Source organism: Erythrolamprus reginae, chromosome 4, assembly GCF_031021105.1.
Source record: "Erythrolamprus reginae isolate rEryReg1 chromosome 4, rEryReg1.hap1, whole genome shotgun sequence".
Classification (NCBI taxonomy): domain Eukaryota; kingdom Metazoa; phylum Chordata; class Lepidosauria; order Squamata; family Dipsadidae; genus Erythrolamprus; species Erythrolamprus reginae.
Window position 1 is genome coordinate 60830726 of NC_091953.1, and position 21427 is coordinate 60852152.

Here is a 21427-nt window from a genome sequence, read left to right on the forward strand (position 1 = left end):
GGTTTCTCTCTCTGGTGCAGTGTATGGGAGGCTGCCTCGCGCTGGGTGTATGGGAGATGTGTGCTCATCCTCGCTGCCTCAGAGTCGCTCTTTTTTTTTTAAGCCTTAAAGTTTTGGATTTTTTTTTATTCCCCTCACCTCACCTTCTTCCTTCGGCAGCAACTGTCCTCCTCCCACCCAAATTCCGAGCTTTTATTTCTTTCCTAATGGGTTTGCATGCATTATTTGCTTTTACATTGATTCCTTTGGGAAAAAATTGTTTCTACTTACAAACCTTTCTACTTAAGAACCTGGTCATGGAACGAATTAAGTTCTTAAGTAGAGATTCCACTGTCCTTCCCCTTTTTTCTTCTTCAAATAATATAGAGCAATACAAGTAAGCCTCCAACATACAACTGTAATGGAGCCAATCCATTACGGTTACATATCACAATGGCCATTAAGTGAGATAGTCTAGCTCAGGGGTTAGGCAAAATTGACTCTTCTATGACTTGTGGACTTCAACTCCCAGAACTCCTGAGCCAATCATGCTAGCTCAGGAATTCTGGGAGTTGAAGTCCAAATGTCATAGAAGAGCCAACTTTGCCTACCCTGGTCTAGCTTAAAGACTCCCGCCTCATTCTCCTTTATACAAGCAAGTGGAGCATGGGGTGCTTCAGAGGTGGGAGAGGCCCCAGGAAATTTATGATAGTCTGTTGTGGTTAGCTCTTGCCCAGCTCCTGCCCCAAGGACTGTGGATGCCTGTTTTGCTCCCGGTGGAATCTGCTGATGAAGGCTCTTCTGACCAAGAAGACATGAGTGACAGGGAGGAGGAGAATGTGGCAGACAGCTCAGAAGGAGATCAATTATCTAGCTCCTCCTTGGATTCGGAACAAGAGTTAATGATACAGCCACGCATGCAGAGAGCGATGCATAGGCAGCAACAACTGAGAGATTATTATCAAAGAAAATGAGGCCACCTGTGGTTGGGTGGGGCTGTGGTAATTAGTGAGACTGCTATAAAGAGCAGCCTGTGGGTTTGGCCATTGTGGAGGATTATCTGATCGTTGTGTTTCGTGCCTGCCTTGCTGACTTCGACCTTTGTGTACTGATTTTTCCCCACTTTGAAACTAAACCAGAGCAAAGTGTGTTTCAGTTTGTGAAAGAAGAAGGACTGTGAGTTGCCTCACAGCTGCAAGCTAAGTATCTCAGAACTGATAAGAGACTTGTATAAATTACCAGTTTGTTTGGGGACGAGTGCTCTTTGCTATACAAAAAGAGTGCTTAAGTTATTTGGATTTTTGGTATAAAGAACATTGTTTTGAATTTTCAAACGTGTGTGTGTGTGTGAAATTTGTATCTTTTCAGGAGGATTCTACCAGGGAGGAGAAAATTTGTGAATTTTCGGGACGATTCTACCAGAGACCTCGACAGAACATAGTCTTACAATAAGTTTATTGTCAATTTGAATGTACACTAATCGGCATACATTAGAAGGAAATTTCGTATATTTTGCGTTCAGTTCTCAAAGGGTCCCCAACTCCAAAATACACTGCATAAACACATAAGACAAAGTGTAGGTACAGATCTGCCTCTCTCATCTCCCATGGACATCCCTTGCTCTGCTTCCTGCTCCTTCAGTCACTGCATGCCTTTCTTCTCCACCCCCAGGCCTTGCCCTCACTCCAAAGCCCCTTCCCACTACACAAGGCTGTCCTCATTTACATTTTGAAGGTCCCCGGAGCTGGAAACAAGTTACTTTGTCGGGCAGTCCCATGGCTGATTCTAGAAGCAGTTGCCATTTTCCAACATTCACAATTCAATGCAAGTAAATGCAGATAGCTTGTAAACTATATGGTGGTTTTTCATAGGAAAGTGGTATCCAGCTAGACGCACAAGATTATTAGTGAAATACTGGTTTTCAAATTGTGCTCCTGGGAAAACACAATATTCTTCAAAATATAGAAATAGGGTAATCACTATGATAAATGAACTTTGTACATTGGAATTAGCTTGCATATCAGCTCCATTTTTCTGAGAATGTAGCTACTGCTTGAATTTGAGACATTTTCCTTAATTTACAAAGCCCTAGCCGTATGAACTCACAGTACTTCCAGACCATTGAATCACATGACTTCTAAGTAACATTAAATATTGTCTGGGATGAAAATCTCTTTAAGAGGGATTTTGAACACTACAAAATTTATGTCTATTTTGTTTTGAGTTGCAGAAAACAACAGGGAAAAGGTCATTTTAAAGATAGCAAACAAATATATATTTAGGCATTAATTTTAATATTGTAGAAAAATTGCAGTACACATACACCCCCTAGTGTACAATTTGAAAACATTTCTGAGAAAATAATTCCCATGTATTTTTGACTAATTTACATGCTTGCACTAAGGTTAGCTCACAGCATAAACTGAAATCAAATTCTTTTATATTTTTTAAAAAAATGAATTTTCCTGATCTGAGAAACAAATCCCATTTTATTTATAATAGAAAGCCTATTTGTTTATTAACATATGTAGATATATTACGAAAGCCTATAGTTTGGAGCCTGGATTCCACGTTATTTCCTTTGCCTACTTAAATTGTAATAGCTTTAATTAGTTTTGTTTTCATATTCATTGTTGTTATTAATACAGCTGCATATACAAAATACCAGAACAGATGCCACGTCTGAGAATATCTTGCTCAATATAAACAAATCTGCCTAATATTTCTTCACTTGAGTATAAAGCCAATTATTGTGTTTTAAAAGCCACAGACAGTGACAGTACAGTGGTACCTCTACTTAAGAACTTAATTCATTCCCTGACCAGGTTCTTAAGTAGAAAAGTTTGTAAGTAGAAGCAATTTTTCCTATAGGAATCAATGTAAAAGCAAATAATGCTTGCAAACCCATTAGAAATAAAAACTCAGAATTTGGATGGGAGGATGAGGAGGAGGAAGAGGAGGACAGTTGCTGCCTCATTCCCTCTCTAAGTGCCCAGAGAAAGTAAAATGCTTTGTTCTCTCTGGACTGCCAAAGCCTCCTTAAGCACCACCGAAAGGCTCCTCTGGCAGCCCAGAAAAGCCCGAGATGGCCGAGATTAAAGGGGGAATGGCAGGAAACTGGCTGGCCCTTGGTGCCGCTCTCAGATTTCCTAGGAAATTTTTCTGGGCTCGGGTTCTTAAGTAGAAAACGGTTCTTAAGAAAAGGCAAAAAAATCCGGAACATCTGGTTCTTATCTAGAAAAGTTCTTAAGTAGAGGCGTTCTTAAGTAGAGGTACCACTGTATTGTGAACTGGGCTACTTTAGCAAACTATGTTTAAGCCATGTCTTAGCCTATATGTCAATACACTATGGGCCTAAAAAAAACAAAATATATGAATCAAAAATATTTCATATTTATAGTCTGCTCTGTTGTGGAGGTAATTTGTATCCCACTCCATACCAGAGGTAACTCCAAATATGCCAATACCTCAGGTGTCTAAAGTTGGAATAATCCTTAGATTCTCTACTGCAGTCTTGTTGCATCCCCAATAAATATTACAATATCTACTACAATAAATTCAGCAGATGAAATACCATTACCCCATTGGTTAGGTTCAACCAGTAGGTGTTGTACATACTCCTGGTCAGTTGGAGGGTGATGAAGAAATGGAGGACTCTGATACAGATAGTGTTTATGAATGAGTGGTGGGCCCGGGGTTACAGATAGTAGAAAAGGTGGGAGGCTGTTTGCAATAGCTAAAGTTCTACCAGAAATCAGAACAGTAGGTAGATGGCAAATGGTAGATTTCTGTCAACAGGAAAATAATAATTCCATGAACAACAGAAACTGGAAGCCATGAATTCTATCCTTCCTTAGTCAGCTAGGTCACTCTTGAGCCCTATGAAGGTAGCAATGCCAAAGCACTTCGAAAAAAATTTATTTAAAAAACCCTACTCTTTTTCATGTAGTCACCAGAATCAGAGCTGCACATCCACTACTTTAAGCACTCGTTTTATGTTTGGGTACATAAATAGCACTAGTTTTATATTTGGGTTTCCTTTGCTGTATTTTGTATTTTATTCCTATTTTTGTAAGCTGTCCTGAGTCTATAGAGAATGGCGACATAGAAATCCAAACAAACAAACAAACAAATATTGCCTGGAATGATTTTCCATCATACATACAACTTTTGTTTTAGCTGAACTTTACATTCATTTCTCCTGTCCTCCCCACCCTCCAGTGAAGGGCTACCAAAATTTTTACTACCGTACTGTGGGCATGGGTTATGCATTTTCTTTCAACATCTTTCAGTGCAAATTGGGTGCTCTGGGGTGGAGCTTCATTTTTGCTACCCCACTGCGTTCCCCCCCACACACACACACACATCCAGGCAGCAGCCCACCCCTGCCACCCCCCACAACCACACATAAGCTCCGGGATTCTTTTCAGTGTATAAGAACATTCAAGTCAGTATCTAGAGTTAAACCACTTTTGTTTTTCAAACTATTTGTGATTCTCTTGACTATATACTACAGCAGTATTACACATTTTTGTGTGCTTTATGCAAAAGTGAAAGTGCTTTAGGAAAAGTAGCCTGTAACCAGCGTTGGGCTATGAACCGGAATGCTAAATTGCGCTCACCGACGCGGCTCGTAAGTTCTTGCGGGACCAGCGCAATTTTGGTGCTGCACCTGTGGAGGTAGCAAAATTGTGCTCGTGTTTCAGCGAGGTTTTACCTGCGGCGGCTCCGTGCGCGATTTTGCTACCTTCACAGGTGCAGCAGCAAAATCACGCTGGTCCCGCAAGAACTTACGAGCTGCGGCGGCGAGCACAATTTTGCGTTCCGGCTCAGACTCCACCACTGCCTATAACCTGTTTATAATCCTTTTACAGCTTTAACTTACAATTAGTTTGCAGTTGAACAAAGCTAGACAAGTTTTACTTTGCCATAATGTTAACTTTTTCTTATTATCTTCATCTCTGTTTGCAAATGCTGCATAATGGGAATTATTTCATAAATTCTATTATATGAAAATGCCTATTTCTTCTACACAGCTTCATATTTCTAGAGAAAAATTCACTTCCAAACCCACCAAATCACTGACCACATCACTTACAGATCTTTCCCCCTAGTGAGTGTCATCTTTTGACATTTCATTCATAATGCACTTAAAGGCTTTAATTAACTAAGTTTGAAAGTTGATACTATCTTATCTTTTCCTGAATGGACAGGTCTAAAAGCACAAAACCATGATGAATGATTACCCTATTTTATAGCTGAAACAGGGAAACTAAAAACCATTCTAATGATAGCTGTAAAATGATATCAAGGAACTTCTGAGATCACCCATATTCCCTTTTCATGAGCCGTAAGAGCTAAACCACAAAGACACACAAAATAGTTTCTACTGTCATAACATGTACAACACATATATTCACTTTTCTATACTGTTATACACAATGTATTTTTTACATTTTGATTAGTACATTATTTAAAACCAGCATCATTCCAGAAGATAATATTCTTTACTTTTTAAAAAAGTTGTAAGCAAAAATCAAATTTTTCACATCACACAAATCACATAAAAAGTGCTTAGTTTTGCCATATACAAAACACTGCTCTCTAATCTCTCTCAGATGTATATACTAAAATGAATGACATTAATTTCTGTATAAAATCTTAAATATCTATTTGTTAGGCTTCAGAAAGGAGGTAAAATCAGGCTCCTATTTTTCACAGCAACATTGAACAGTTGTGAATGATCTTCTCCAGTCGTTAAAATGCAAACTGTACATCTAAACATAACAAATTCCAAATTTATGAAATGTGTGGGTTAGGTGAGAAGATAACAAGTAATGTTCATATATACAAGGAGTGGAGATGAAGCAGTTTTAGAATTCAAGGAAACTGCAAAACAGATATAAGTGATTCGTCAGTTCTAAAGTGTTTGTAGACATAAGCTATTTTTTATGCAGTTACATTTACTAGTATTTTTCAAGAAACAAATGAAGGTGCCTAACAAACTTCAGAAAGTTCACATAATTATTTCTCTAGTGCAGTGTTTTTCAACCAGTGTGCCGTGGCACACTAGTGTGCCGCGAGACATGGTCAGGTGTGCCGCGAAGCTCAGAGAGAAAGAAAGCAAGAGAGAGAGAAAGCAAGAGAGAAAGAAAGCAAGAGAGAGAGAAAGAAAGAGAGAAAGAAAGAAAGAGAGAGAAAGAGCGAGCAAGAGAGAAAGAGAACAAGAGAGAGAGAAAGAAAGCAAGAGAGAGAGAGAAAACAAGAGAAAGAGAGAGAGAGAGCAAGATAGAGAGAGCAAGATAGAGAAAGAAAGCAAGAGAGAGAGAGAAAGAGGGAGGGAAGGAGAGAGAGAGAAAGACATAGAGGGATGTAGGGAGGGAGAGAGAAAGAGAGCAAAAAAGAGGAAGGAAGGAAGAGAAAGGGATGGAGAGAGAGAAAGAAAGAGGAAGGAAGGGAGAGAAAGAGGGAGGGAGAAAGAAATAGAGTGAAGGGGAGGAAGAGAGAGAGAGAGAATTTTTTTGTCCTAACTTTTTTTAGCTCCCCCCCCCCCCGCTCAATGTGCCCCAGGGTTTCGTAAATGTAAAAAATGTGCCGCGGCTCAAAAAAGGTTGAAAATCACTGCTCTAGTGCATATCTCTTAGGAAGTCCAACTTATCTACTGAGACTTGAACATTGGGCACTATCCAACAAAATGAAATTCAATGGTGAAAACAGCAAGATTTTACATTTAGGCAAGAAAAGCAAAATGCACAGGTACAGTATATTTCTCAACAGTAATAACTGTGCGAGGGATCTTGGAGTCCTAGTGGACAACCATTTAAATATGAGCCAGCAGTGTGCACCAGCTGTCAAAAAAGTCAACACAGTTCTAGGCTGCATTAACAGAGGAACAGAATCAAGATCATGTGAAATGTTAATACCACTTTACAATGCCTTGATAAGACCACACTTGGAATACTGCATTCAGTTTTGGTTTCCACAAGGCACAAAGGATGTTGAGACTCTAGAAAGAATGCAGAGAAGAGCAACAAGGATGATTAGGGGATTGGAGGCTAAAATGTTTGAAGAACTGTTACAGATACTGGATGTGTCTAATTTAATAAAAAGAAGGACTAGGGGAGGCATGACAGCAGTATTCATATTTCAGTGGTTGCCACAAAGAAGAAGGAGTCCAGATATTCTCCAAAGCACCTTGGGGTAGAACAAGAAGCAATGGGTGGAAACTAATCAAGGAGAGAAGCAACTTAGAACTAAGGAGAAATTTCTTGACAGTTAGAACAATTAATCAGTGGAACAGCTTGCCTCCAAAAGTTGTGAATGTTGGATAACCAATTCTGAAGTGGTGTAGGGTTTCCTGCCTAAGCTAGAGGTTGGACTAGAAGACCTCCAAGGTCCCTTCCAACTCTGTTATTCTATCCTATCCTACCCTACCCTATCCTATCTGTACCTTACCCTAACCTACCCTACCCTGCTCCAGGTCAACATACAGTATGTGTTAAAGAGACAGATGGAATTTAAATCTATCAGCAGCTTAAAAGAAGTTAAAATTCAAATGACTTTCATTCACTACAGGTTAAAAGTTGCAAGCATGAAAACAGCTGTTCTTACATAATTTAAAGATCTATGCATTCTTAGTTTGTTTATTTTTTTCTGTTTATATTTTACAAAATGTTCACACTGAATATTAAATTGTTTTCTTTGTTGCAGAAACTAGTACAATTTTGTTTTGGGAAATTAAATGGTTGTGGAAGGTAAATGCTGAAGAATCTCATATGAAAGCTGCAGGATTCTTAGATTTTCTGTATGTAATGCTTCCACCAAAGTCAATTGATTGACAAGATGTTCATAACAATTTTTTAAATCTGAAACCTGGAAAGAAAGAACAAAATTATACTTTAAAACTCTCTGGCTGTTAAAATATATTTACTCATAAAGTCAAATATTCATTTAATATTAAAAATATTTCTATAATACAGTAATTGTTCAGAACACACAATAATAATAAGTGTCCAATAGTATGTGCTGTTTGATAGTAGAACTAATTTCCTATAGAAGTACTAGAATTACTTTCTCTAGATTCAAGTGAGGGCTGAAAGTTCTTTATCACAAACACTTTTATTTAGATTACTATAGTAGAAAAAGGTTGGCACTCAATAGCTTTAAATAGTCATTTCCAACTTTATAGTTGCAGTTGCATGCTGCCTGTGATAATGAAAAAAATTACACATCTAGTTTTGGGTGACTCTGATCTATTTCAATTTATTTTATACCTCTAGGAAAATTGCTACAGTATAAATCTGTTAATCTGCTATCTATAATAATGCATCAAATAAATCATCTATTACATTTTTATTAGGAGTGCAGAAAACCAACATTTTTAATTGCTGCACAGTTGGAGAGTTCTTTCTTCTTGAATATTTGTCAGAGCTAAAATCTTCTTTATAAATTCCTGACCTTTACTAGCTGGAGATCAGCTGATATATCATATGGCAGGATACTTTCAGCTTTAAGAGGAATCTCATTTTTAATAAAATCTTAATAATTTAAAACATTCCACTCTCAAATTTTACATTGGAGCAGTTGAGTATTAATAGTACCTTCTGAAGTACATGCTGAGTTTGTTCCATCAATGACGTACATATTTTTGTTGCAAAAGCCACACTCTTTTCTTCATTCTTCCTTGATGCAACATTTCCAAGCACTACTTTTTTCCACAAAGTACTAGAATTATAAATTTTGAATATATTCAACATACAGTATATGTATCAGATATTCAGACAAAGCTAGAAAAAAATGGCATTTCAAGGGACATTTTCTCAAAATAACCATTTTCAGCAAATGTTTGCCACTTACAATTCATCTGCTTCAAGACATAACAATTTAAGGGCTGTAAGAAGTGTCCAAGATGGTCCATCCCAGCCAAACGTCAGATCACTAGAAAAAAAAGTATTTTAAAAAATATATAAATTCAATTATCCATTGTAAGATAAAATACAGGAAATAGTATAAGGGCAGACTAGATGTGGTCTTTTTCTGCCGTCAGTCTTCTATGTTTCTATGTTTCTAATTTATTTCATATGCTGAGAGAGAAATACTGTACTTCTCACTTCATCAACTGTCAATTGCAATGCTTCATAGTACTTCAAAAATAAAAAGAAACTAAACATATTCAGTTAGAGAATTACTATCCAACTATTGCTGGCAATTCAGTCTGAACTACATGAACTTTTAATATACATCTTGCTATAAAATGTCTATATATTCCATCCCTAAATCAAAAAATAATATCCACAATTTTATTGTGTTTATAGAAATATACGTATATAAAATATTGACTAGTTACAGGGAAAATCTGTGTCAGGAACAGGATTATAAAATGCACAAATTTCTTAGGTCCCAAATCATGTATATTAGCACAACCTTAAGTTAGGATACATTGCAGGATGAGTTCCAGTGTTAAGCAAATTTCCTGCATTTAGTCAGAGTCCATGCAGAAGCAACAAACATTGCAGAAATTTATTTTCATACGTCAAATCTACAAACAATGATGAAAAATTTTAATGTAAAATCTTCCAAATTTATTAAAGATGTAAAGATGTCTTACTCTAGCAACTTGTGATCTCGTAAAATGGAAAGTTTCACAGATTTCTGTTTGTCTTCTGAATAAACATAGTTAAGCAATGTATCTAAAGAAAGTAAAAATAAAATGTGTACAGCAAATAAAAGCCGCGATACTTTTGCAGTGCTGACATTTTAAGCATTCTATATAAATGTAAATAAATAAATAAAAATGTAAATATAAATTTACTTTAAATTTTAAAGAAATGAGAATATCCTGTACACCTGTCCTTGTGGAGACAAGTCATAACACACAGTCTGAGAATCCATTTAAGAAATTTGGGAAGAAATATAAGGATATCCCAGGAAAAGTTTGAACAAAAGTAGTATCATCAAAAGAGCTGTGGGCTAGCACTTTTTATATTCCCCAGTATCTTATCGTAGTGCATCAGACTTTTTGCTATTTTGTATAGATTATTATTATTATTATTATTATTATTATTATTATTATTATTATTATTATTATCATAATCATCAACATTATTTAGATTTGCATGCCGCCCCTCTCCGCAGACTCGGGGCGGCTCACAGCAACAATAGAAACAATATATTACAAATCTAATAATTAAAAATCATTTTTAAAAACCCTTATTAAAAAACAAAACATACACACAAACATACCATGCATAACTTGTATAGATGTAGCCCAGTGGGTTTCAATTACCTTCGCTACCGGTTCAATATTGGAAGCATGCAAGGGCGCTTCTGCACAGGCACAGAACCTCTGCACATGTGCAAAGACATACGAGTGGGTAGGCAGAGCCTCCTGCCGCCGCCTTTGCCAGTTTATTTGATCTGGGGCGAACCGATGGCAACTCACCACTGATGTAGCCATAGCCTTACCTGTACTAACATGCACACAGCTGTGTGGATTATCAGAAGCCACAAAACCATATTCTAGAAGAAGTCGCTGGTTGTCATGAGGGCCATAAGAAATATATACTTCTTTGTATTTCTGATAGCCCAGATGTGTTTTTATTTCGTAACATTTTGTATTTTCATTAAACGAAGCTTTCACCTGAATATGAGAAAAATGTAAGTTCAAGAGAAATATATCAATACATTCTCATTACTGAACACATGATCCTTGGATCAAGCCCTACACTTCTAAGAGTTCTGGGCGTATTAGGCCCACAAAATAAATATAATGGGGGGAATTAAATGTATTTACTGATAAGGCTCCAAGGGATCCATTCTATGTTAATTGTATCAATTACACAATAGCTTGAAGATTTCTTTCTCTTTTTATACTTGAACAAGAATGCTATATAGTCCTTGACAACCATTTGTTTAGTGACTGAAAAAAATGACTTATGACCATTTTTCACACTGAAGAAGCATCTCACTTTTTCACACTGAAGAAGCATCTAATAAAAATTCAGGGGGAAATGGCGTATACTTATGAAAGTTTCGGGGATCATGTGATCACCATTTGTAACCATCCCAGGCAGCTTCTGACAAGCAAAGTCAACGCAGGAAACCAGAGTTACTTCATAACCACATGATTCACTTAACAATGGCTGTGATTTCCTTAATTAAATCTGGCAACAAAGATTGTAAAATTGAAGCAACTAATCTGAAAACTCATTGCTTAACAATGAAAATTTTGTGCTCAATTGTGATCATGTCAAGAACTACCTGTAATAAGTTTTAACTAGAGTACCAATTAAGAAATATTCTGATTTATAGTATATGTTTGGTGTGTTTTGTTTGAATGTGTATGTATGTATGGAAAGAGAAAGAGATTGCTTTACTAGTATGGAGAGAGAGAGAGATTGCTTTACTAGTCTCCCTTTATTTCTTTATGAGATGCATATCTTACTAGAGTCTGGCAGAAAACCTTTTTGCGAATGCAAACAATTAACTTTTCACAGTGACAAATTTTTCTGTACTGTGCAAGTTTTTTCCCTGCACAAATTGGCTGAGACGCCATGGAGCTGCCAGACTGAGGTAAGATGCACGTCTTGTGGTGGGAGCGCAATTTGGGGGTGGCAGGTGAGGTGGGGAATGGAGTGGGGTGCAAGACATGCGTCTAGTGGCCCAACAATTCCCACGCGACCCAATGTCAACAGCAGCCTGTCTGCTTCCCAGCCTTACCGTCTCTTTATCGCAGGTGGCAGGTAGGGCAAGGGAGAAGCGAGACATATGGAGCAAGACATGGCTCCCCTTGCTGCCTCTTCTCTCTCCCCTTGCTAGGCATAGCCCCTTGCTTAGCTACACGTCCCATTCGGGGATACAATTTTGGGGTGGCACCTGGTGTGGAGGATGGGGTGGGGCGCAAGATGTCAACCCCGGCAAGAAGCCACTGGAAGCAGAGAAGCATGTCCTATTTTCAGGGAAACACGGTATATTATATACCATATATTTTGGAATATAAGACACACCTTTTTCCCCCCTAAAAGAGGCTGAAAATTTGGATGTGTCTATTCCAAAGGTAGCTTTTATTAAGCTTTTTTCAGCCCTAACAAGTGCTAATGATATCTTCCATGCATTGCTAGCTAAGATCTTCCCTCTGAGCCTTTTTTAAGCCCTAACAAGGTGCTAACAGCGAAGTGATCTTCCATGCTTTGCTAACAAGCAATCTTCCATCTTTTTCAGCCCTAATGAGGTGCTAATGAGTGAAGCATTCTTCTGTGCTTCACTAGCAAAGGGGTCTTTCCTTTGCCTGCTTTTCTCATTATTTCTCTCTGAAGAAAGAGGTGAAGTGTTTTAGAAACTGTTTTTCCCCCCAATTAGGGGATAAAAGCAAGCATGTGTGCTCAAAACCAGCAAATTATGTGCTGAAGCTGACCAGACTAAGGACCAGCCAGACTGGTAGGCAGATTATTTTTTCCCCATTTTCCTTCCCAAAAACTAATGTGCATCTTATGCTCCAGTGTCTTATACTACGAAAATTGTATGAAAATTTTCCCTGAAAATAGGACGTGTGTGTATGTGTGTATGTATGCATGTATATATGTGTGTGTTTGTGTGTGCGTATGTATATGTATATGTGTATATATGTGTGTATGTGTGTATGTATGTACGTATGTATGTATGTATGTATGTATGTATGTATCAATGTTTGGGTTGGGCCTAGAGGCAAAAAGGAGCTGTGACGTTCCTTCAATATACCAGGGTGATCCGACATAAAAACAAACAAACAAACATATATATATATATATATATATATATATATATATATATATATGTGTGTGTGTGTGTGTGTGTGTGTGTGTGTGTGTGTGTGTGTGTATTTTCCTAAATAGCTTGAAATAGATCTATACTAGTCTCCCTTCATTTTCATTGTCAGCAAAAATATGTTACACACACATACTGTATAGGTGTATGTATGTGTGTGTATGTGTGCGTGCGTGTTTGTGTATATGTGTATGTATGTATGTATTGTGTGTGTGTGTATATATATAAAAAATAAAGGGAACATTCAAAGAACACATCCTACATCTGAATGAATGAAATATTCTTATTTAATATTTCATTTGCACAACTATTCCATTTGCATAACAGCATGTGAAATTGATTGTCAATCAGTCTTGCTTCCTAAGTGGACAGTTTGATTTCACAGACGTTTGATTTACTTCAAGTTATATTGTGTTGTTTAAGTGTTCTCTTTATTTTTTTGAGCAGTGTATATATGTTTATACTTCCTCTTTCTCTTCTTTCTTTCTATAATTAATAAATTTAATGTCACATTATCATCATCTTACCTGGGCCTTTGGATTGTGATTTAGCAGATCCAGAAATGGAGCTAGAGCATAAATATCTGGCTCTCTAGAAAAACAATCTTTCTGTGTATGTTTCATAAACACCGTTCTTGTATTTATAGTGCACCAAGCCCACTGGAAGGCACTGAAGTTAAAAATAATCTCCACATCTTCAGGAAATAAAGGCTGCAAAGAAGAGAAGAATTGCTTTGAAGAACCAAAAAGTTCATGGATCAATGATCGTTGCTCGAGAGCCTTTCTTCTCAATGGCTCAGGGAAAAGGTTCAGTGTTTCTTGCTCCAAATAAATAGGACAGGTGTATGTTTCAGGTAAGAGATCCAGGTATGGTTTCCACACAGATTTCCCATGGAGCCACTTCTCTGCTATTAAAAATGAACATAATGCTATCAAAGGAGAAATCAGAGGCCTCCATCTATTGAAAAGGCAAAGGAAAACATAGTAACTACATTTTGGTAATGACAGTTTTTAACCAAATTTTGAGTTTTGTCATCATACATGAAGTAAAATCAAAAAGCTCTCATGCACACAGTATGAAATTGAAAGAAGGAAGAACATCTTGATAGATTAAATGAACAGAACATTGGGGCCAATGGTCTAATCCTACAGCATCCAACCAGAGATGAATGGGGTGCCATAAACCATGAGCTTAACAGATCACCCCCCACCCCAATTGAAGTTCTTCAATAATTAAGTAGGCTGTCTCCAATAGTAAAAAGTAATGTATACACTTTTAGACACTAAAAACAAGAGTCCCAGCGACCAGTTAGGTCCAACAGAGTGGGTCTTCTCCGGGTCCTGTCAACTAAATAATGTCGCTTGGCGGGACCCAGGGGAAAAGCCTTCTCTATGGCGGCCCCGGCCCTCTGGAACCAACTCCCCCCAGAGATTAGAATTGCCCCCACCCTCCTTGCCTTTCGTAAGCTGCTTAAAACCCACCTCTGTCGCCAGGCAAGGGGGAATTGAGATACTCTTTCCCCCTAGGCCTCTACAATTTTATGCATGGTATGTCTGTACGTATGTTTGGTTTTATAATAAGGGTTTTTAACTGTTTTAGTATTGGATTATTATTATATGCTGTTTTATTGCTGTTGTTAGCCGCCCCGAGTCTGCGGAGAGGGGCGGCATACAAATCCAATAAATAAATAAATAAAATAAAGATTATTTCAGATTGAATTCAATTCCCGGTGATTTAAGGGACATAACTGCAGAATCTTTTCAGCAATAGCATGGATATTGTTAGCATACGCACTACTCCTATTTCAAAGCGGATCAAGTACCAACCTTACTTTTACTTGAGAGAATGCTATAGTGTTTAGATGGTAAGTTAATTAAACATTGCATCTTCAAGTCACTCTTGACTCCTGGCAAGTCCCTGCAGTTTTCTTGTTATAATGTTCAGAGGTTTGCCACGGCCTGCTTTCTAGGGCTAAGAGAGAGTGACTAGTCGCACAACTGATTTCATGCCTAAGGTAGGATTAGACTCCCCTGGTTTATAACCTGATCCCCTAACCACTATACCAACCTCACTGTTTAAATATTTTTTTCTGCCTTGAATTTCACACTATTTTCCTTCATTCGATGACTCTGCACTCTCTATTTTGACAGAAAAAGAAAAAATGTCCATATCCATTGCTCTCATACCTTGTATCAGTTTACCCATTTATATCACATTCTGCTTATTCATCATTCTTCTAATCTAGAAAGCAACAAACACTGTAACCTTCTCTGACATAAATGTTAAACCATTTTAGTATCTTTTCCTGCATCTTTTTAAAGTACAGTGTTCCCTCGATTTTCGCGGGGGATGCGTTCCGAGACCGCCCACAAAAGTCAAATTTCCGCGTAGAGATGCAGAAGTAAATACACTATTTTTTGCTATGAACAGTATCATAAGCCTTCCCTTAACACTTTAAACCCCTAAACTGCAATTTCTAATTCCCTTAGCAACCATTTAGATTAGTACTCACCATGTTTATTTATTAAAGTTTATTAAAAAAATATTTATTAAAGGTGGATGAAAGTTTGGCGATGACGTATGACGTCATTGGGCGGGAAAAACCATGGTATAGGGAAAAAACCCGCAAAGTATTTTTTAATTAATATTTTTGAAAAACCGTGGTATAGCCATTTCGCAAAGTTCGAACCCGCTAAAATCGAGGGACCACTGTATACCAATTAGAAGATAGAGTAGTTCAATTTTCTTAGTGACCATTTTCATTCTACTTATTACATCATTTGACTTTCTTACATAAATACCATTTTAGTGCCATGAGACACTTCTCTCTATTGATAATATTATCACAATGAATGCTTGAAGCATGAAAAAGATATTCCCTGATTCCTTTTGTATTCCCTGACACAAAATGTTAGGCCCTAATCTTAAGGAAATATTTGAATAGAATTCTGTGCAGGGTTTATTTCTATACATACTACAAAGTACAATATATAGAAGAAACAAATAAGTTTCTGTATAAAAGGAAAAAAACGACACAAAGTTTATATACAACAATATTCACAGATGGGAACAGACAAATCTCAATCTCCCAGAACATTCTGCCTCTGACTTTAGAAGGTCATTCTTAAACAAAGGAAATGCATAAACAGATTCTGATGTAAAATAGCTATGTTATCTTTTATCAAAAGACACAATGCTATCATTTGAGAACTAGAACTTTTTAAAATCACATGCATTAAGGCCTTTCATAGCAAAATATAGGCTGATCAGCTCAAAAATACAAACTTGCCTTTTACCATCCAGCAACTACTATGCAGATGCCCATTTTTAATAAAGACAGTTTGGATGGTCTATAATTTATTTTTTTCTGACTTCAGAGTTTACAATTTCTCACTTGCATGGGGATGGAATTTATGGGTGTATGATATCCATGCAAAGAGATAACTAAATCAAGATAATGCTTTATTATAATCACAATAAATATGACAAGGATTTTATTTGTTTTGAAGAAACACATGGGTAATTTGCAACTTATCTGGAAGTAGATCTCTTATTTTATCCTTCTAAATCAATCACTAAACTAACTCTAATTTTCCAAATATTCTCTAATTTGTTTAAATTATGAAGTATTAATGGCATCAATTCTAACAAAAATGCACACTACATAATTCCCCAATTGTACAACTTTGTTCAGAGTAATGGCACTGTTCAGATTAGAAATTATAAATATAAATGTTAAGAGCTATTGAAATGTCAGTGTGCAAATTTGAGGATTTTATTAAGTGGTGACCAACTTACTTTAAAATATATTCTCTGAGGTAACTGTTAAGCACAGTATTGGAAGTAAGCAAGCACTTTTCAGGCAAAGAAATAATCAGCTCTTCAGCCTTTAAAATGTTTAAAAAAACAGAATGAATATACTGAAAAAGTACTCAAATCATACTTTATTACGCATTAAAGGTTTTTTTAAAAAAATAAAAACCAAGGCCCTCTGCAATGAATGATTTGCCATTTTTAAAATAAGCAGATTTTCAACAGGTTGCACATCAATTGCAAATGAGGCCCAAATAAGGACCAGGTCATCTTATCTTGAAAACTCACTTTGGAAGCAATCCTGATCCCCACCAAAGACAGGCTAAGGATAATTAAGACAGAAGAGTGCCATTCCTTGGCAGAAGCTCTAACAGGGTAATAACCCTGGTAATCCTGTGAGAAACTCTACAAGTGTGCATGTATTACTATAATTAACTCCCAAAAGTGAATTATGGCAAATAAAGTCAAAACATCCCAAACCTTCAATGTACCCAGATTGTACTGCTAATCTAGCATTAGCCTTGCCAACATTTACCACATCATTGACTATAAATGGGGAGAATTTTTTTAAAAAACCCTTCAGAAACAAACTTTGTAATGAGAATAAAGTGCTTCACAAGCACACCTCCTCTTCTTGTAAATAAGTTGATGGACACAGCAAGGTATAGGTACAATGTAGTTCAGATTACAACAGCACTAGGGATATTTTTAAAATGGGCCAACTTAAAACACTAAACCAAAATTCTATAATATCAAAACAAAAGCTATCTCTAACTTAGTGTCATCCAAATGTGTTGGATTAAAGAATCTCCATTCTATCATCCGGCAATCACAGGAATTTAAATCCCAAACCAACCAGGTTTTGGAAACATAACTACAATCACTAAATCCAGCCCACTCACAGGCTATGGAGTTCCTGCTCATAAGCCCTTCATCAAAACCTAGATACTAGACTAATCCACTAGTATTGGTTAAATATAATTTAGAAATCCAGCATCAAGTCACAACGAAAATCTAAATGATATACATTACATGTAAAGACAGGATAATATAATTTATCATATCGACATTATGGTTCAGATGGTTTCATCTGTTCATTCATAGGAATACTCACAAACCTGAAGTGTTTTTGTGGTCATCAATCCCCTTCCTGTTTCTAGAAGACATAGGGAGAGGGGAAGATGCAATTTAGGTATACTACTATTGGTTTCTTAAACAGTTCTTAAACACTAGACTACTTAACATGAAAAATATAAAGAAATCATTTAAGTCAAAACTTATTTTAAATTTTGCAAACCCTTTTGGCAGCTTGAGAGGAAGTACTGCTGTAGCAATATAATTACGGTATGTTGTCAATTTACAATCTTCATAGCCTAGTAGCCTAGAGGATAATTCTCTGTCTTACAAGGCAAAGGTTGCAAGTTCAAGTCCCAGTGGGTATGGCTAGCTGATGAGGCCAAAATAAGGCCGAAATAGATCTATCCTAGCCTCCCTTAATTTTCAAATTCAGCAAAAAAACATATATCTCTCTCTCACACACACACACACACACACACACACACACACACACACACACACATATATATATATATATATATATATATATATATATATATCACATGTTTTTTGCTGAAATTTTTAAAATTAAGGGATATATATATCTTCAATCTAATTCAATAAAATTCAGCATGAATACAAATCCAAGGGAAGAATTTAAGCAGGACCTATTCTCATGCATTTTTTGTATAGATTAAAGCAGGGGTCCCCAACCACCGGGCCGCGGACCAGTACCGGGCCGCGGGGCATGTTGCACCGGTCCGTGGAGTCAGCAGCTGCCGGCCCTCATGCCGCCACCCCATCCCTCCAGCGCTTCGCCTCCCGCCGGGCAAGAGGCCTCGGGGGGCAGGTTCTGCCGGCCACAGGACGATGGACGGGACAGAGGGGCGGGAAGGACCGAGAGGCTCAAGCCTCTTTTGGCTTCTGCCGCGGGGCGCTTTTGCATTTTTGGCTGGGGGGAGGCGGGAGGGCCAGCCTGACCCCATCTCCAGCGCTTAGCTCCCGCTGGGCAAGAGGGCTTGGGAGGCAGGTTCTGCCGGCCACAGGGCGATGGCGGGAAAGAGGGGCGGGGAGGACCAGCACCCCCATGCTTAACCCCGCCCCCAACCACACCCCTTTCCGCCCCCACCGGGCCATAGAAAAATTGTCTTGCTGAAACTGGTCCCTGGTGGAAAAAACGTTGGGGACCACTGGATTAAAGGATTGATAAGATTATGTAAATTCACAAATGAGATCCTTACAGCTGCAAGATAATAACTTTGGTTTTAAATAGGCTACCTATTGCTGGGACAAAACTGCTCCCCTAAGAAATTTTCTAGCAAAAGGAAACTCAAATAAGAACTGGCCTGTCGCCATTAAAGCAACATTCTTACACAGCCAAGAGTAGACTCCTTTTGTGAATAATTAATCCCGTTCACCTTCCTTGCTTTTAATAGGAAAAAATGAACTAAACTCAGGGATTTTTATTCCTTTGTCAAAAAGTTACTGTTCTTCAGAGACTGCAGGAATTAAAACAAAATCTTGCTACTTGCTACTTTGTTCATCACTAGAAATGATACTACTGTTTCTGCTAAAATCTCTAATGAATGTGAAGTACATTCTGAATTAGCTGGAAATCCAAATAATAAGTTATCACATTTTTTTGAAAACTTTCAAAATTCTTAGAAATTTAAATAGAATAGAACAGAACAGAATAGAATTCTTTATTGGTCAAGTGAGATTGGATACACAAGGAATTTGTCTTTGGTGCATATGCTCTTAGTGTACATAAAAGAAAAGATACATTTGTCAAGAATAATGAGGTACAACACTTAATGATAGAATACAAATAAGCAATCAGAAAACAATCAATATTAATATAAATCGAACATTACCTGAAAAAACCGCTGGAATTAAATTATTATTCTTGTAGCCTTTTTCTTTCAACCACTTCTTGAGAAGTATATATTCATTTTTACAACTCAAATTTACTAAATAGGAAAGAAAATAATCAAAATATCATGTAAGGTATCCTTGTTGATATTATTTCACAACAATATATTGCTTCATGCAAATCACACTACAGAAATGAGGAAAACAAGCCCAAGACCAAGGGGGGTTTTGTTAAAAAATACATTTTGTATTAATATATCTAAGAGTACCATATAAACTTATAAACTATAAAATTAACTATGCTAAGGGCAATCCAATATCAGGGCAACAAAACAAATATCTAATAGAAATAGGATATGATTTAAGGATAAATAAAATTAAAATATTTTAAATTTTATAGGAACAATCATATAGAAAATATTAATAAAAAAAACAAAATATGTGTGTTTGTATGTTAATAAGATCCAGTTTGGACAAATAGTTAAGGTGCTGGCTTAAAAACCAAGATACTCTGAATTCTAGTCCTGTCTTAGACATAAGAGCCAGCTGGGAGACTTTGACCGAGTTATGCTCTTAGACCACCCCAGCTCACAGATTTATTGTGGGGAAAATAGTAAGACAAAAGAGTATTATGTTCACTGCCTTATATTAAAGGCAGGATAAAAATCAAATACATACACACATACATAAGTAAATAAAATGGTTAATCATATTACCACTATTTGAAGAAAAAGAGGCAGATTGTTTTCTGCGCCTCTTTCTGTAAGTTCGACCTCTGCTTTTCTTCATTTTAAAATTATTTGGAAATTTGTACAGAAACTGAAAATAGAAAAGCAAACTATGTTTTTAAATCTTAAATCAATTACTACAATTATTTCAATTGCAGAAATGTCATGCCCCATTTTTACAAAAAAGTCAGTAAGAAATTTGTAAATGGTATATTCATATGTGCATACCATAGTTAACATTTTGAAAAACTGCTGGTGAGGATATGTTTCTAGGGAACAATATCAGAAGTGCTGTTCAATGTGTCTGTGGATCTGGTTTAAGCACTAAAGGAAGCATTTTACCAGCTTTGACCCAAGTTTGCTGTAAAATAGGGTAAAATCTATCATACTGCAAGTATCTTCCAAACAATTCCTGGAATCCTTTAGCCACATCTACCAAGAGCTGCATAACTCTTTATACTATTAAATGTTATTTGTGATATAAGTTCAACCAGCAGGAATTACTGAAAACATAAATTTTCACTTAAGTCAAAATACACTGCTCAAAAAAAATAAAGGGAGCACTTAAACAACACAAAATAACTCCAAGTAAATCAAACTTCTATGAAATCAAACTGTCCACTTAGGAAGCAATACTGATTGACAATCAATTTCACATGCTGTTGCACACATTCAACTTTGCACAGAACAAAGTATTCAATGAGAATATTTCATTCATTCAGATCTAGGATGTGTTATTTGAGTGTTCCCTTTATTTTTTTGAGCAGTATATACTGTATTAAGATTCACGTGTGGCTAACCATAATTCCAAAGGCGTTTCAACTCAGTAAATCTATGGAGCCTTATAATCTCTCCGGGAATAAACCATCCAAAAATGGGTAGGAAGAAATTATTGTGTATAAGAATTAGGAACGGGCTGCACGATACTATTTCCCCGCTACTTTCAAACCTCCCGCAGCCAATTCGTGCTTCTATATCAGTGTTTCCCAACCTTGACAACTTGAAGTCTAGATACCTTTAAGTTGCCAAGGTTGGGAAACACTGTTCTATATCCAAACCTGCAGGCACGTTTTCCTTTTCCAACCTGCAGGCACGTTTTCCTTTTCCGACAGCAGCTGCGTTGCACTTCCAAACCCAGAAGTCACCAGGCTTTTTACTCAGGTGGCAAGAAAGCGGAA

The 21427-nt window shown here is 36.9% G+C and overlaps 1 protein-coding gene across 4 annotated transcripts in view; it reads right to left on the reverse strand.

Annotated features, from left to right (window-relative positions):
• Positions 1-7594: 7594 nt before the first annotated feature.
• Positions 7595-21427, reverse strand: part of SETD4 (SET domain containing 4) — a 50706-nt gene continuing 36873 nt past the window's right edge. Inside the window, exons 1-11 of one of the 4 annotated variants that reach the window (XM_070750397.1) lie at positions 21334-21418; positions 20238-20340; positions 19524-19619; positions 17712-17749; positions 16579-16667; positions 13308-13737; positions 10444-10618; positions 9587-9668; positions 8836-8916; positions 8580-8703; positions 7595-7851 (exon numbers count right to left, since the gene is read on the reverse strand). In XM_070750397.1, coding sequence (XP_070606498.1) covers positions 7717-7851; positions 8580-8703; positions 8836-8916; positions 9587-9668; positions 10444-10618; positions 13308-13737; positions 16579-16667; positions 17712-17749; positions 19524-19619; positions 20238-20310 — 1323 coding nt within the window. In that variant the 5' untranslated portion in view covers positions 20311-20340; positions 21334-21418 and the 3' untranslated portion in view covers positions 7595-7716. Of the gene's footprint in view, positions 7852-8579; positions 8704-8835; positions 8917-9586; positions 9669-10443; positions 10619-13307; positions 13738-16578; positions 16668-17711; positions 17750-19523; positions 19620-20237; positions 20341-21264; positions 21419-21427 lie in introns of those variants that run through there. The other 3 variants (XM_070750398.1, XM_070750396.1, XM_070750399.1) reach the window with 3 other exon arrangements.